The sequence below is a fragment of the Passer domesticus genome, chromosome 8 (genome assembly GCF_036417665.1).
Source record: "Passer domesticus isolate bPasDom1 chromosome 8, bPasDom1.hap1, whole genome shotgun sequence".
NCBI lineage: Eukaryota > Metazoa > Chordata > Aves > Passeriformes > Passeridae > Passer > Passer domesticus.
In genome coordinates, this window is record NC_087481.1 from 40,262,619 (window position 1) to 40,278,363 (window position 15,745).

At 40.6% G+C, this 15,745-nt stretch overlaps 1 protein-coding gene across 5 annotated transcripts in view; it reads right to left on the minus strand.

Annotated features, from left to right (window-relative positions):
• Positions 1 to 1,865: 1,865 nt before the first annotated feature.
• The window catches only part of LOC135306545 (WASH complex subunit 2A-like), a 33,547-nt gene continuing 19,667 nt past the window's right edge, over positions 1,866 to 15,745 (minus strand). For 4 of the 5 annotated variants that reach the window (XM_064430687.1, XM_064430689.1, XM_064430688.1 and 1 more), the window contains 10 exons: positions 15,284 to 15,469; positions 14,071 to 14,253; positions 11,802 to 11,930; positions 11,497 to 11,592; positions 10,348 to 10,464; positions 8,734 to 8,796; positions 7,832 to 8,044; positions 5,505 to 6,104; positions 4,710 to 4,884; positions 1,866 to 2,349 (listed from right to left, as the gene is read on the minus strand). In XM_064430687.1, coding sequence (XP_064286757.1) covers positions 2,213 to 2,349; positions 4,710 to 4,884; positions 5,505 to 6,104; positions 7,832 to 8,044; positions 8,734 to 8,796; positions 10,348 to 10,464; positions 11,497 to 11,592; positions 11,802 to 11,930; positions 14,071 to 14,253; positions 15,284 to 15,469 — 1,899 coding nt within the window. In that variant the 3' untranslated portion in view covers positions 1,866 to 2,212. The remainder of the gene's footprint in view (positions 2,350 to 4,709; positions 4,885 to 5,504; positions 6,105 to 7,831; positions 8,045 to 8,733; positions 8,797 to 10,347; positions 10,465 to 11,496; positions 11,593 to 11,801; positions 11,931 to 14,070; positions 14,254 to 15,283; positions 15,470 to 15,745) is intronic. The other variant, XM_064430690.1, reaches the window with a different exon arrangement.

Consider the following 15,745-nt stretch of genomic DNA (forward strand, 5'->3'; position numbering starts at 1 on the left):
CATGTCACAGTAATGGGAACCTGTCAGAGCTTCTGGATGCTGTAATACTGAGCCTTCAGCTCTGCCCTTCTATGGGAAATATGCAGCTGTGGTTTATTGAATTTGCAGAAAACCCCCCCAAAAAAACAAACCTGAAAAGGAAACCCACATGCAAAAAATCCCCAAATTACCAAAAAACAACACAACCCAAAACCAAACCCTCTAGCCAAAATCCAGTTCAAAAAGTCACCTCTCAGACCAAGCCCTCCCAGAAGTGAAGTCCCTAGACCTCATTTTAATGTGTGAAGAGGCATGAAGAAAGGCACAGACAATCTCCATCTGCCAGTTCAGAAAGACTAGGTGGGAAGAAAGGTGGTGATCTACATCACAGAAACTTGCACTATGAAGAGCTTTTCTCTGCTGACCTTTCCTGTGAAAATTTAAGAAACACCAAGGCAGGAGCTTTTTTTTTCCTACTCCAAGAGCTTTTAGCCCTCAGGATTCTTAGCTTGGGAACAGCCCTCTTTTCAATGTTAACAGAAGTCATTAATGTGAAAGGCCAAGAAGAAAGATGCAGAAAAGAAACAAGAATTCACCATCGTATTCTTTGTCATCATATCTTTGAAGCCCTTCTAAGCACAGAAGAAAGGAGTAAAGAAGCAGTCCCAATCACGTATGAGGCATATGCAGCAGATGTAATGCCTATAAATAAAGTTCAAGTGCTTTCACTGCAGACAGCCATTTGCAAATAACCCCCACACTCTTTTTCAAGCTGCTACTCTCAGCTTACCCCCCACTTAACATGAATCATTGCTAGGCCCACCTATGGTGCAGATCAATACATCATGTTTCTCCTTTATCCCTTCCAACCTTTCCTTCTGCTTCACCCTCATTAGCACTAGATCTTTCAGCTGTAGTATTTACTGTTCCTGATAAAGGAAATCCAACTTGAGAAACAAGAGACTGAAGCAGATGTCTCAGAATGAGGACTGCAGTGCAAGTGGGAGTTGATCTCAAAGAAGTGCTCTGAGCACATGCTTTGAATTCGCAGCAGAACAGTCTTAACAGTCTGAGATAAAGTAGCCACTATCATAAAAGCAGTGAATCTAGTCAGAATTGCAGGCAGTCACTTGTACAATAAGATAAACCTTTGATCCTCCTGCATGTAGCATTTGCTCTGCTTGTATGCGTGCAGGAGAGCAAGTGTCTACCAATGGGTATCAAGTATGGTTAATGGCATCTGTTTCAGAAAGGAATCTAGAAAATACAGAAAGCAAAGTTAGACCAAATACATTCCACAGCTGGAGGGATTCCAGAGCAGCAACCTCCTGTATACAGCTTACACTGTGTTATGGAGAAGGGAAAGCAGGCCTTTGGGCACAGAAGAGTCTTTCTATGAAGTATGTGCAGAGGCTTGTCAGCCTAGAAGTGACCAAATGTGCTCTGTACAGATGGACTTTGTGAAAACTGTTATTTTTGCAAGATTCTGGCAGCTCCATGCAGGTGAAAAATCTGATTTAAAGGCCTACAACTTGAACAGAAGACACTGTTAGGTTTCTGCTGTCTTCACGGACTGCTCGGTGCTCATTTGTAACACACTGTCCCTGGCAAAAAAACCACGAACTGTTGTCATTTTTATAGCCCACATCAGCTGCCTAAATGAAATACCTCATGAGAGGTGGTGTCAAGTCCTGCTCTGAGATTTGCTAACTGCTTCACTCCGTAAGAGAAGCTGTACCTGGTACTGAACCCAGCCTTACCCTCACATTAGCTCAGCAGGTGGCAGCTGACCCAGACAAAGCACAGGAATGGTTTTGGTGGCTTTCAAGTCATGATGCACACGTTCTAAGCAAGAAGTAAAGAGGAAAGTAAGACCTGCAGACAGATCAAGTTTAACAGACTCCATTTACTATTTATCAATTATTTTATCTATAGATCTGTTCAATAAAACAAACTATACTTTACAGAATAGGTTACTTCATTGCAGGTATTGCACAGGCTGTATTCATCTCGGCACCATGGAAACATCATAGCAGGAGGTTACTGTATTTTTTAAAAAATATATAATTTAGCAGAATTAGACTAGCACAAGAGAATACTAACCATTTTAAATGGGTAATCTCATTTAAATATCCATGTTCATCTCATTCCAGTTTTACTGAATTAGAGAATCCAGAGTATAAGTACTGGCCAGGGCTAAGGAAGGCTGCTTCTCTGCAACACATCCCATTGACTACTGGCCTCCAAAGGCATTCAGCGGGTCATCAAATGTGCTCAGGATCTTGCTTTCAGATTTTGGTTCTGAGGCTGCTTGGGAAGATCTGGTTTTAGGAGTAGGTATCTTGACTTGGCTGCTAGAGAAGATATCATCTAAAGAGGGAAACAAAAAATAGATTTTAATGAGAAGTGACTACTAAACAGAAGCAACATTGTACACAAGAGAGTCCATCACACAGCAGAGACTGCCAAGGACATTCTGTGATAAACAAATGCTTTCCTGCTACTTGCAATTCTGGATGCATTTTTAAGGACATATGTGGGAGCTGTTAGCTGTTAAGATTTTTTTTTTTCTTCTTAGTAGACAGCATAATACTTGTACTTTATAAAATGTTCAGTCTCTCATAAGCATTTGTAAAGTACTAATAAATTAAAGCTCCACAATAAATTCTATCGTGCAAGTGCCAGATAACATCCCTCCTATCTAGAATATTAATGTCTGAGGAACCTGAGAGATCCAAGAGCTGTGAGGTTGTTGCTAAAGAAAATCCAAAGAGGAAAAGATCGTAGTTGCTAGCATCTACTGTGGTGGTATTCACTAGCCATGAGTCTAATCTGAAGAACATAATATAAATCCCCTGAGAACAGACCATTGCTAAGATGCAAGGAGGCAGACAGCTATAACACTATCCTGATGAATATTCAAAAAGTCTGTCTACAGTCTTGAATCAAGGTCTTCCACCACCTTCCTCAATACAAGCATATCTGTTGTGAATATCTAGGATCACGAAGTGGAAAAATATCACACTGCCTTTAAGGCAGAGGACAACAAAACATAGAAATTAAATCATCCAACACAGATAGCTGGGTGTCAGCTGCAGAGCTCAGAGTCTTGCTGTGGCTAGAACTGCTTGTGTTTAGGACTGTGCTCATGAAAGTGATGAAGCTACTACCTTACACATGCTGAGAGGCTACCATGAGGTTTCCTGAGTGCACACAACAGTGTATCTCGCACTCTAAACCAAGAAATTTGGGATACTCAGATTATGCAGTTGGAGTATAAAACCAAAAAATTACAAGCCTTAGATATGAGGATTACTAGTGATTCACAAGACCAGTATAAATAGCACATAACTGGTCTTGAATCCCTATGAAGAAAAGATGGGTGTTTTATAGAGGTTAATATAGCCACTGTGTCTAGCTGGTCAGAGCATGGCTCTAATAACACCAAGGTTGTGGGTTTGATCCCTGTATGGGCCATTCATCTAAGAGTCAGACTTGATGTTCCTTGTGGGTCTCTTCCAACTCAGAATATTTTGTGAATTACTAGTCCAGAGTATAAAAACTAGTATTTCCATCTTTAGCACGTAACCTTGAGCCCAGGCCAAGCACAATGTGGTCTATCAAAATGGGTTTCCCTGTCTCTTCTCACTACTTCCAATTCAGCATGTGTCTGCTACTGTGCTGATCACAGGGATTACACAGGAATAATCCAGGACATTTCAGCACAAGAGCAGTTTAGAAAGGCAGCAAAACAGAGTAATCCCCTACTGGCATCACTCCAAAGCAAGAAGCTATTACATGGATTAGCTTTACAGCAGAGGGGGAGTACAGATACTGCCATAAGCAATGGAGGTATCACTTCCATTTTTTATAAAGAGGCTTAAAGATTACAAAAATTTTGCCCAGGGAAAACAGTATTTTTCAGAGTGCAAGAAAGCTCAGTGACCATTTTGAAGATAGGCAGAGGTGACATCAGCTATAAGGTGATTAAGGACTCTAGTGACTGAAAGGTGTGGTAGGATGAAAGAAAACAGCCTGCAGCCTTCACCCCCCTCAAACTGCAGCTGAAATTTACTGTTTCATTTGCAGCAGAAAGGTTTCCTAAGACAATAAGGTACAGCTCTGTAAAAGTGCTACCACGATCACTTCAGCCAGCCCTTAACGTGAAACGTAGGCAAGTGCCAGTTCCACAACTCTACTGCAGAACATCCTCATCTTCAGGCATCTCCCTGCACTCCTGTGGGTGTTCTGGAGCTCCAAGGGCACTAAGGAGCTGCATACCTATGGCTGTACCACTGAACAGGAATGTAAAAAAAAGCTTATGGGCTCCAAGACAGTTAACACAATAGTGAAGGTGGGATGGACAGAGATGCTAGCTTGTTCGTATCAGTGACTCATCTCAAAGTACAATACAAAAGCTGTGCAAATTGAAATATGGAATCTCAGAGCCATAACAACCTGAGATGAGTCTCTTAGAAACTTTTCTGGAGTAATTCCCTACAGGAATGAAACTTTCTCTTAGAATAATTTTTTACTCTCTCCTAAACTACTTTAATGTCATCCTAATTCTACAAATCTAGAAAGTTCTCATCCAAGGTTAAAATCCAAAGATGACCAGAGATTTCAGAGAAGCTGAAAAGTAAAAGAAGGTTCTAAAACATCTTAGATGAATCCAACTCAGGACATTAGTACAAGACTAGCAGCAAGATTTTGCTTATACATGCACGTACCCATATCATCATCAAATATGGATTTTTGTTCCACCTTCTTCTTGGTCTTCTTTTCTTTTGGTTTTGCAGTTAGATCCGCAAAAATATCAATGTTATCATCAAACAGGTTTGTCTCTGGCATTTTCTCTTTCATTTTGGTCATTGGCTTAATTGCCTCAGTAGCAAATATATCATCCTTGGAGAAAAAGAGAGAAAGATCTTATCAATCCACAACACACTTCAAGAGAATAGTCAAATTATCTGTATACAGCAGCTGAGATGTTTAGAAGACTTGGGTTTCCTGGGCTTATCAAACCAAGGCTGAACTCAGCAATCTGAGAGGTCTTTGCCAACCTACCTAGCAAGAAGTCTGAGACCCTTTTCCTCAGGGGGGATTGGCAGAAGTGCCTTAGTAGTGGATTGTACACAGGTCAAGTACAGCACACAGAGGCCTGTATCAAGTGTCCAGCCCACCAATTTTATTCCTTTTTTTAAAGTGTTATTTAGTTGATGGGAATTGAACAGACAATAAGAACCAAATACCTTATTATTCTGAGAAAGGTATGTTGTCACAGCATGTTCAGTGCATACCAGCTCTGTGTTAAGGCTTCACCTTTTAAACTACTGCTGCTAGTTAGGGGATGAACAACCAAAGAAAGTATTTCTATATCCCAGCAGTGGAGCAGGATTGAGAGTTTATTTCACTCACTTATCCTGCACATCCCATCCTGTTCAGCAGCCTCCATTAACTCTAAATTAGAAGGGTCTACATATGGACCCGGGGAAAAAACACAACGTGGCAGGTTCAGCCATTACCTCAAAGATATCTTGGGCAGTAGGGTCAACTGCTTGGTGGACAGCAGATTTTGACTCCCTTTTTCCAGTTTTTTGAGAGGTGAAGAGAGAATCTTCCTCTTCTTCCAAGAAAGGTATAGGGCTGCTTTTTGTTGAAGATTTTTGATGTACAGGCTGGAAGAGATCATTGCTGTCCTGATCACCCAGATCAGGCTTCTCTCTGCCCTTTATGGGCTTGTTAGCCATACTGTCTGGCATTCCCTCCTTCAACTTTGATTGTGCAGCTGGTCTGGATGTTGAGCTGCTTGCAAAAAGGTCTTCAGATTCAAACAGATCATCCCCATTTTCTGTGGATTCTGGAGGAAGGAGTTTGTTTGTCCCAGCAGAAGAAACAGTGCTGTGAGCTGGTAGCGACAAACTAGAGAGAAAGCCGTTTTCCTTGGACTCTGCTTCAGCAGCAAGAGGCTCCTTTATGTCCTCTACTGCTGACATCTGTTTTGGTAGAGAGAATTGTGGCCCTTTAGTAGCGTCCACCTCCTCGTTCGCTTCAGCCTCTTGGGCAGCCAGACGGCGCGCCATTCTGCTAGGGGGTCTGCGCTTCCCTGGAGCCCTGATCCTGGTCTGCAAGGAAGGAGGAAAAGCAAAGCAGGGTCATACATAAGGAAAACGCCCCACAGGACATTCAAGCTTGGAGCAGTTTGGAGAAAGATTTAGAAATATAACCCAGGATTTCTGATTTGCCGCCCTTAGTCATTCCACAGAGGTGGAACCGGTGTACAAAAGCAACAGCACTCGCAAACAGTCACAACAGGTCAGCAAGCCACTCTAGCCCCTTAGCTTTAGGTAATACCTTAGTCAGCCTGTTATCTTGCTAATCTAGGGGCTTTTACAGTGCAGTTCAAGCCATGACTAATTGTATTTTCCACACAATTTCATTTTATGTATAGCCTATTGCAGTTAATTGCTGCTTTTAAGGAAGCCCCCTGCAAGTTTCCATTACAGCCTCTCTCCTATCCCACATGGACAGGAGTATTTACATGGATAGGGAATGGATCACTACAACCTCTTCTTCCCTTTTGTTAATTGCTTCATGCAGTTGAAAGGGCAGGCAGAATGCTGGGCAGGTTGCTTTGTTCCAGCCATTGGAAAAAAAGTGCATTTGACTGGATATATTTACACTCGAAAGGTTGAAGAAGCAACGATATGCCAAAATTACAGCACCTAACCTGAGCCACAAAAAGCATTCACTGTATAGTTACCAAGATGCTTCTTCTTAGATTACTTCTGTAAAAAAAATTATTTTTTTTTACATCATTACTACACTAAAATGAGCATTCAAGGTTGATAATATGCAGCTACAGGCAGTCTATTCTTTGCAGGCCTATCTATTTAAAAGTATCACAATAGAGAGCTTTGTCTGTTGGAACACGCTGCTATTGGAAACAACCATGCCTACACAGTAATCCACCAGGCTGACATACAAGCTTCAAACCCATCTGTCATTAAGGGGTCATGACAGCCAGGGTTGTTGGTGGCTGCTGCATCTTACCAAGTCATCTCTGCTACTCATCTAGTAATGAACAGCCTCATCAGCATTAGAAGAAGGTAACTTAAAATCTTAACTTTAACTCTATCTTAAACTGCTGCTCTCAGGAAACCCCACAAACTTATAAAATCACAGGCACCTAGATGAAATCTTAACTACATGGCTGACACTTGAATTTTTTTAAAGAACCACTAAGTCTTTAAGTAGAATATGCCTTTTGCAGTCCATAAAGCAGAAAGTGTGAGTGAAAAACAAGTGAGTCAGGAGGCAGAGATTTGCCACGTCAAAAGCTGTAACACTTCTTTTTGTTTTCCTTTGTGTGAAAACAAACATTTCTTTGAAAAAGAATTGAGAGTTACAGTTTAGGACAGCATGACATTTTTATCCACAGAGGAGGTAAAGGTCAACCTCCAGCAGTGATGTGTTCTGGATAGCTTGTCAAAGCAGCTGCCTGTAACCTGTTTTATAGTTAGCCTAGCAAGATGTCTTTTTAATATTTTTTTAGGTTGGTGTCTCCTGGGATAGGACAAGATGTTATGCTAACGTACCTTCAACCAATAGGGAAATCCAGTATTTGGAAAAGGTACACATGTACTTTAAAAGGCACCATAAGCCCCTCACTGGGCCAAGTATAGGTGCTAAGCTAGACTTTCTCTTCAGTGATCCATGGAAGTGAGAGGGGATTAGATTTTCACACTCCCAGTTAGATTCAGATAAACCCCACTGTTAGCAGAACTTGCATACCAAAACAAACTCCTGCACGAGGACAGACTGTGTCTCTTATCCTAAATACCAAGGTTACCTTATTGGCACTGTGCAAGGTGTCTGCTTGCATGGGCTGATCAAAGCTGACGCCCAGCTCTTCATTGCTTCCTGCAGCAGAGAAGGCTTCGCTGTTCTGCACCTCCTTGGGCTCATGTAATGGAGTGTCCAGCACTGGTAAGGGGGACTTGACATTGGAGACCTTAGGCATTGCACCAGGTAGTAAGGCTGAAGGGTTAATAGCTAAGCTGGCCTACAAAACAGAGACAACAAAAACATACACACAAAAAGAGATCACATTACTACTGCTCCAGAGCAGGCATGGCCCCAGAGAAGCAGCAAGAACTAGAGTATCTCAGTATTCAAGTTTTACTTCTAAAGTATCTGGCTTTTCTCAGGCCTAAGAACTTCTGTGTCTCCCACAAGCTCTGTCTCACTAAAACTGTGGAGTGGTCAACACTATTATTCTGTGTAAGAGCTTCAGGAACAGCGGGGTCAGGTTATGCCAGACCAAACACCTACACAGCTCAATATTCTGTCTGAGGAGACAACGGTTCTGACTTTGAATGGTACTGTGATATAGACAGTTATTAGTCGATTTGTGTCAGAAGAGGGACATAACCATAGTCTTCCCTAAGAGTCTCTAAACATACTTAATAGTGCTAAGAACAACAGCAGTTCAAAGAGGAACCCACCCTCTGCCCCCCCAACATGAGTAAATAGTGCTGCTTAGAGTCAGGACTGAAACAGAAGGAGGAAATAATATTAAACATGCAATACAGAAAAAGCAATCAAAAATATGCCATCTGAAAAAAAATAATGTTGCAAGAATAAGGTAAGGAAGCAATAAGATTTTGGTTCAGGGAAAGCTATCAGTGAGGCAAGGAAGATTTTCTTTTTTTTTATTTCTTTGAAAGTTAAAGTGCCAGTAAAGTTAATTACTTGTAGCTTTCCAATCCGAGATGAAGGCTCTTTGGTTTTAATGGGAACAGGACCTGTAGATTTCTGCACAAAATTACATTGGATTAAACAAGTTGACAAGTTGTTATCAACCAGACCATAGTTTTCATTTCAATACATGTATACAAAGCAGCTAATTGCTTACCAATTTCTTCTGAAGATATCTTGTTATCATCACATTCTACCATTAGAGCTATAGTCACTAAGTTTTCAGTTTCAGTTTCCCACATGCCATGGCCCCATCTTCATGACCACATTTCATTCACCTGTCCTTCTACCCAATATTATAATTTGCCACAGTACCTGAACAACATTCATCTTCTCCAGGTCACTGCCACCGCTAGGACAGCTGCCTTCTTTCTCCTTACTTATTCTGTCCCCTAAAATCCTCTGAAGCCATATTGCCAGGCAATGATTTAACTTTTCTCTTTGTGACTGGCTGTAACAGGGCTACAGACTTCAATGAAGCCCACATGGAAGCCAAGAGAACTTGAAAATTGTTCCACTCAGACTTCAAGAAAAACAGCTTCAGAGAAGTGAGTGTTGCTCTGAAAAAACCCCCTAGGCCAGTAGTGCTAGAAAGAAGACTAGGCTAAAAGAGCAAGAGAAGCTATTTGGTCTGGACACTTGGGTCAATTCTAGGACTCAAGGAATGAATCAAATCAGCTACAGTGCACTTCCCAGGACTTGTTGTCTGCATGGTTCTGTGAGCTAGGTAATACTGCAGTTGGTATGACTGGGCAGTCAGAGCTCTTTCAGCTAGGCTGAAGTAACAGAGTTTGCGTGAGGACACTAGCTGGAAGGGCTTGAGAGCATGACAGAGGAATCCTAGTATCTGAGGAGATTGTTCTCTACTTAATTGCATGTGGTGTTTAGCTTAACTTCAGACAGCCTGAAACCATTCTATAGCAGGCTGTCAGTAGGTACAAAAACCAGGGAGATGAGCCTGGCTCTAGACTTCAAGGATCACTTCACAAAAAGGGAAGACATGCTAATTACTTGCCCTAGGCATGCTCTGTGTTCTTCAGCCCAGGGGAGAAAAAACAACTCCCACTCCCTACAACAAAAAGCTAATCTTGTACACATGAAAATCCACCAAGCAACTCAGGTGAGACACAGCCCAGAACTCTGTTCCAGATCACCTATCCCAGAGACTTTGATTCTGCAAGATTAAGGACAAGAGTCTTGTTTACTCACCATGAAGACTCCAAGATACAAATCTCAACTGACACATATTTGTGCTGCATGCCCTGATCTCCCTTCTGAGAAAGGCTACCTTTAAAGATCACATTCACCCCAACAGACACTAGCACTTCAGAGAAGAAGAAATAACTCATTTTCAGTACAACTGGACCTAGGGTGCAGCTCTTCACTGCCATTTAACTTTTTAAAGGGTGTGCACAATGAATAAAACATCAATAACACTTAAACTTCTTGCTACTAACAGTGTACCTGCTGATAAGCAGAGAAGTTTGGTTACACATGGCAGCCAGTAAATCCAGGCATTATTTTTCATCTTTCCAAGACACTTAAAACAGGATGATACATCTCCTTTTTCTTTGCATGCTGTTCAAGGCACAGGATTTAAGTACTTGCCTCTGTAGTTGCTGCCTTCAGAGTCTCATCTTGCTTGGCACTTAAAGCATTTTCTAAGTTACTGCTCACTGAAGAAGGGCCAACACTGGTCTGAGGAGTTTTCTTCTCGGCCATTTTCTGAAAGCATTATGGGCACAAGTCAACATGAATGGGGTAAAAAGCATGGTATGCAGATAAAAAAAAACCAAACAAAACAAAACAAAACAACAAACCCAAAACCCCAAAAGAACACAAGCAAAAATCTTTAAAATCTTCCTTTTAACTGAACAGAAAACTAGCTACATTTTTTGATCCTGCTGTGCATAGTTGTATTTGGTGCTAACAATTAATAATGAGAGTTTCAATAAACTTTCAAATGCATACATATTTCCTCATGAACAAAACAGCAGAGAAAATAAAAGCACAACGCTAGCTAAGGAACTGTGCCATTTTTATGTTTTCAAGCAACCAGGCTCCATATATAGTACCCCAATTACTTAAGACCACTCTGTCCAGAGTCCTCAGAGAAACTGTTTTCAGGAATTATTGCCAGTTTTCTAGCCTAACTTCCAGCTATAGACATGAATACAGACTAAAGTAAAAGTTAGTTTCAATTTAATTAAGATAACTGTATTTAAAAGTAGCAGTTTCAAATGTGTGTTAGGGCTTTGACCTCAGACCACCTGTAACACAGCCTAGTTCATTACTGCACCTACTCACCCTTTAAAAACAATTGGGTGACCGTGAGGATTTTGACATTGCACCATTGCCTGAGATCAAACCAACCTGCAGAAACTTGAATTACACAACTCTTGGAGCACAGCTCATCAGTAATACATAAAGCACAGGGAAGTAATTTTAGCAAGTTAAGCAATTAAACAAAACAAACTCTACTACTCTGATTTCTGCTCAGGTGTGCTCTCTTATACCTAAGACAGTCCCACGTGTACACAAAAATAAATAGAATCCAATTCCTTCATCCCAACACTGGGAGACCCAGGGCATCTGTTTGCTCCCTATGTCTTCAGGGTCACAATGACCATCTCTGTTCTCTCAAAAAGATTTGAAAAGTCACTTAATTTCTTGTGGGTATACAAATGGAGAAAATCCCTTCCCTACACTTCTTTCCAATCTCTTTTATTTAAGCCATTGACAGTAGAGAAAAGGTACCGGAATGTTTGTTTTAGCAGTACTGAAGAGATCATCCTCATCATCATCCCCAAAAAGCCCTCCTCCAGGTGATGGCTTCAGGATATGTTTTGCAGACTAAAGAAACAAAAGATAAAGAAAAGATGTGTCACAGACCCAAAGCACATCTCTTTAGCCCATGATGCCAGAATGTAACTGACATTAGCATTTGGCCCTCCCTGGAAATCAGTGATTTCTAAGCTGTGTCCAAACAAGGAACATCAGTACACTGAACACTTCAAAGACTATTTTGAAACAGGAGGTTCAGAGGAGGGTTTTAGACTCACTTTTGACTTCTTGGGACTGGCAAAGAGGTCAACATCTGGGTCATTGTCCTTCTGAAGTTTGTGACTGAAGAGAAGCTCTTCATCTTGAAAGACCCCAGTGCTTTTGGGCACAGTACTTTTCTCAGAAGACTGGAAGGAGAGGAGAAAGATCCACACAGTGAGAAACTCCCTCTGTGAGGAAGTTATTTGCTTCATGATAAGGCAGGTTACAATTCCCCTGAGGCTACACTACAGCCCTGTACTGGTAACAAAAATACAACTTTAACTGCTGGTTATATTTTATTTTGACCAAATTTGCAAAACTTACAATGTAAATATTTGTATTTACATATCAATTTAATGAGAAGACATTCAGCACATTATCTGTGTCTGCTGATCTAAGATCAAGCTGCTACTATTTACTTGTAAAGCTTCCTTCAAGAGGAAAACAAAAAGTTTTCAGTATGTTATCATGACTGTACAGTAAGGTTTATATTCCAGTAAGAGTTTTATGCCTCAAAAGTTTCAGCTAAGGATGCAGGACATGGTAGTGAAATGAAAAGAATCTCTTGGTCATCTTCCTAAGCAACATTTTCAAAGAAGAATTAAAAAATAGATTTTTTTTTTTTTAACAAAAGGCCTGTAAAGCTATTATTGTTGCTAGACTCCCTGTTCTTCTCCTGTGAAAGCAAGCAAACACCCACATGGAAGAACAGAACATACTGCCTTTGGCAAGAACTTGTACTTTCTAATTTGCTGCTGGGGGGAAGACTGAAGTTACACATATCCCTCTGTAAGTCCTCCATTACTTGGCAAAGTAATGAGTATCAGCTCCAGCACCAAAACCAATGCCTGTGTATGATCATGGTCATTGCAGACACCCAGGTGCAAAGGCAAAGGCCCCACTCAAATGTCCAGGTAAAGGCCCCATCTGTGTTTCACCACTCATCTGTCTCTATTAAAACAACTTAAAGGCTGCCACTTCAGAGCATGACTGCATGTCCAGTATCATGACACCAGACACAAAATGCAGGCAGCAAGAGTGGTCATCATAAGTCTAAAGCTTGATTCTACCCATTGCTATTCAAGTCTCCAGGAACACCAAAGGGCTGCCTAAATTTAATTTCCAGTACACCATTTTTCATCCATACATCCTCTCTTTTTACTTACATCTTTTTACTTCTGTAATTTCTTTATTACATTCTCAGTCTCTCTCTGCACCAGCTTTAATTTAGTATCAAAAGCCAGGTCAAATTTTTAGAGCACTAGAACTACTCTTTATGCCCAGATATGTGAAAACCTAATGCACATCTAGAATCATCCACCCACAAAACACAAAGTAAGTTGAAATAAGCCAGAAAAGTAGTAGCACCTTTCAGATTTGCCTATCAAAAAGGTTAAGTTCATAAATTACCATTCTGTTTTTTGCATTTCAGCACCTTAATCACTTTGTGACTACTATATTCTGACAGATGAGAACTTTGAAGGAAAGATGTGAATGGATTTCTATTTTGCTAAATTCATACAACAGATGTGGCTTCTTTCAATCATCTCCCAGTGTGCTCCCCACAAAAAACCAAACACAGTATTCATTCACAAGTGGTAAACAAGGGCCCAAGTTAACAATCCATTTTAACTCAGAAGCTGCTCTAAAGAGTGATTTTCCTCCAAGAGTCATCTATTCCATTAAGTTCCAAGGGCTTCTGAGTAAAGTATACACAGCTTTTAGGATTGGCAGCTCACTTGACATGGTCACATTAAGATGACAAAACCTTGTGGTACACTGTAGTATACAGTATATACCTTTTGACACTACTTTAAACTTACAGAAAAAATTCAGTAATTTGCATAAAGTGGAAACAAGAATACTGCCACAGATTCAAGGATATTGCTGTTGAAAATTCCAAGTGATGGCACACACTATATCAGAAAATCCATAATAATAATACATTAGCTGGAAGCTTTTTTAAAAAATGAACACATACTTGAAAAAAATAAGTAAACATAGGATTAAGATAATTATTGCTGAACCTAAATCTGAAGGCATACACCAAGCAGCAAACTATAACGATGTTAAAAAAAAAACAAACAAACCACAAGGCTTAAAACTCCATATCCTTTTACTTCCTAGTGTCTTTGACCTTGAGGACTAACTGAAGAGTCAGTTCTGTAAAGCAAAAATCAAGTAGCTGCACTGAAACATCTGTACAGAAATGTAAACAAAACCTTGCCTAGAAAAGCAGAGATGAAAATACCATTTTGCAGTGTTCAATAACATCCTTACACTCACCACAACAACTCCTTTTTGTGCATTTTTCATGCCATCATCCTCTTCCAGTCTCTCCTCTTCTTCCTCCTCAAACAAGCTTAACACTTTCTTAGCTTGGCCTTTCTCATCTTTCACCAGAGCTGGTGGTGATGTTGCAAACAGATCTGAACTGTCAGCTGGCTCTGAAGATATTACTGTAAAAGGCTCCACCAAAGGAAAAACAAGTAACACATCAGCCTGTTATTTATTTCAAGTTTGCCCAAAAACCCTGCTAAGCTTTCTTGGTTAAATACCAGCAGTGGTCAGAGTTCTGCAATCATTACCAAGCAGGCAACCATACTCAACTAATTTTTCCCAAGCAGACAGAATATTAATATGAAGGTTAGCAAGAGACAGTTGAAAGAAAAGAACACACCTTTCAGCTCTGAAAGGAAGACATATTTCCTCCTGTACCCTTCCCCATGGCACTATTGATAAGCAGCTTCCTGCATAAGGTTTTCTCCTCATCTCTGTCAGGTTGTATGTGCACCACAAGGCTGCACTAACCAGCTCTGCCACTATCTCTGAGTTACCTAGCTCATACCACTTCGGATACTTTAGAGTGAACAGCACTACTACCAGAACCTTAACTGTGCTCAGGAAAACTGAGAAGAGTAAGAACTACAATGGAAATTCATCAGCTGGTAATTCCTCAACACTGAGTAAGACTATGCCCAAGATCAGTTCTGCTGAAACCTCTGCAATAATGCACTCAATGCTCATCAATACTGTTCTGTATCAGCATTGCCCAGCAGAAATTCACAATCCTGAAGGCCATAATAACACTCATCACTTTATAAATCATCACACATGGTGATGGTGAAACGAAGTTACTGAGCTTGAAGAAAAATCTATGTATTAATATAGGCTATGTTTTAAGGGAAAGCTTTTTTTCATGTAAATGAAGATTACCTAAGCCACTCTGGAGGGAAAATCAAAACAGATTCTGCCTACCTCCTTCCTCCCAAAAAACCCCAATCCCTCTCAAGGACATCAGTCAGGAAACAACTATTAAATGCCATTTAATCAATTTGCTGTTAGACTGACAAGTGATTTTGCTAAGTGGAGACAGAGGAACTCTTTCCTCCAATTCAGAAAAATATTTCCATGCCAGAGCAGCACTATTTGATTGTGTGTTGTTTTTTTTTAACTGAATTTTTACCAAACTTCAGATTAATGTAAGAAAATCCCTCACTTTTTCCTTTGTTTGCTGCCCTGCAACATCTGTTCCTCGAGGCACAGGAGCTGCTCCAGGTTCTTCTGAAGACCACAATGCATCTTCTACCTGCTTAGACTTCACTGTTCCATCTGGCAGATCTTCCTTTTCCTCCTTTTCTTCTTCATTAAAGGTAGGTGGTGCTTGTGCTGGTTTTTCTTTCTCCTGCAAAATCAGGAGAATGTTAGCAACACAGCATTAGTGGTTATATATAAAAAGTGTATGCTGCTGTGGGATAGCAGAGTCTCAGTTTGCCTACTGCAGAGTACGTGTAGGACACTGGCAACATACTTGATTTCTCCTGTTTTCCTCCCATAGGACATTCTGGTTTGTGACTTTTAATTTCCAGTATTATGAGTTTTTGAATCTGGCTGAAGAGTGCCAGGAAGCACATGTACAGGAATCCCCGCTACAGATACAGCTCTATTAAACCCTTGCATC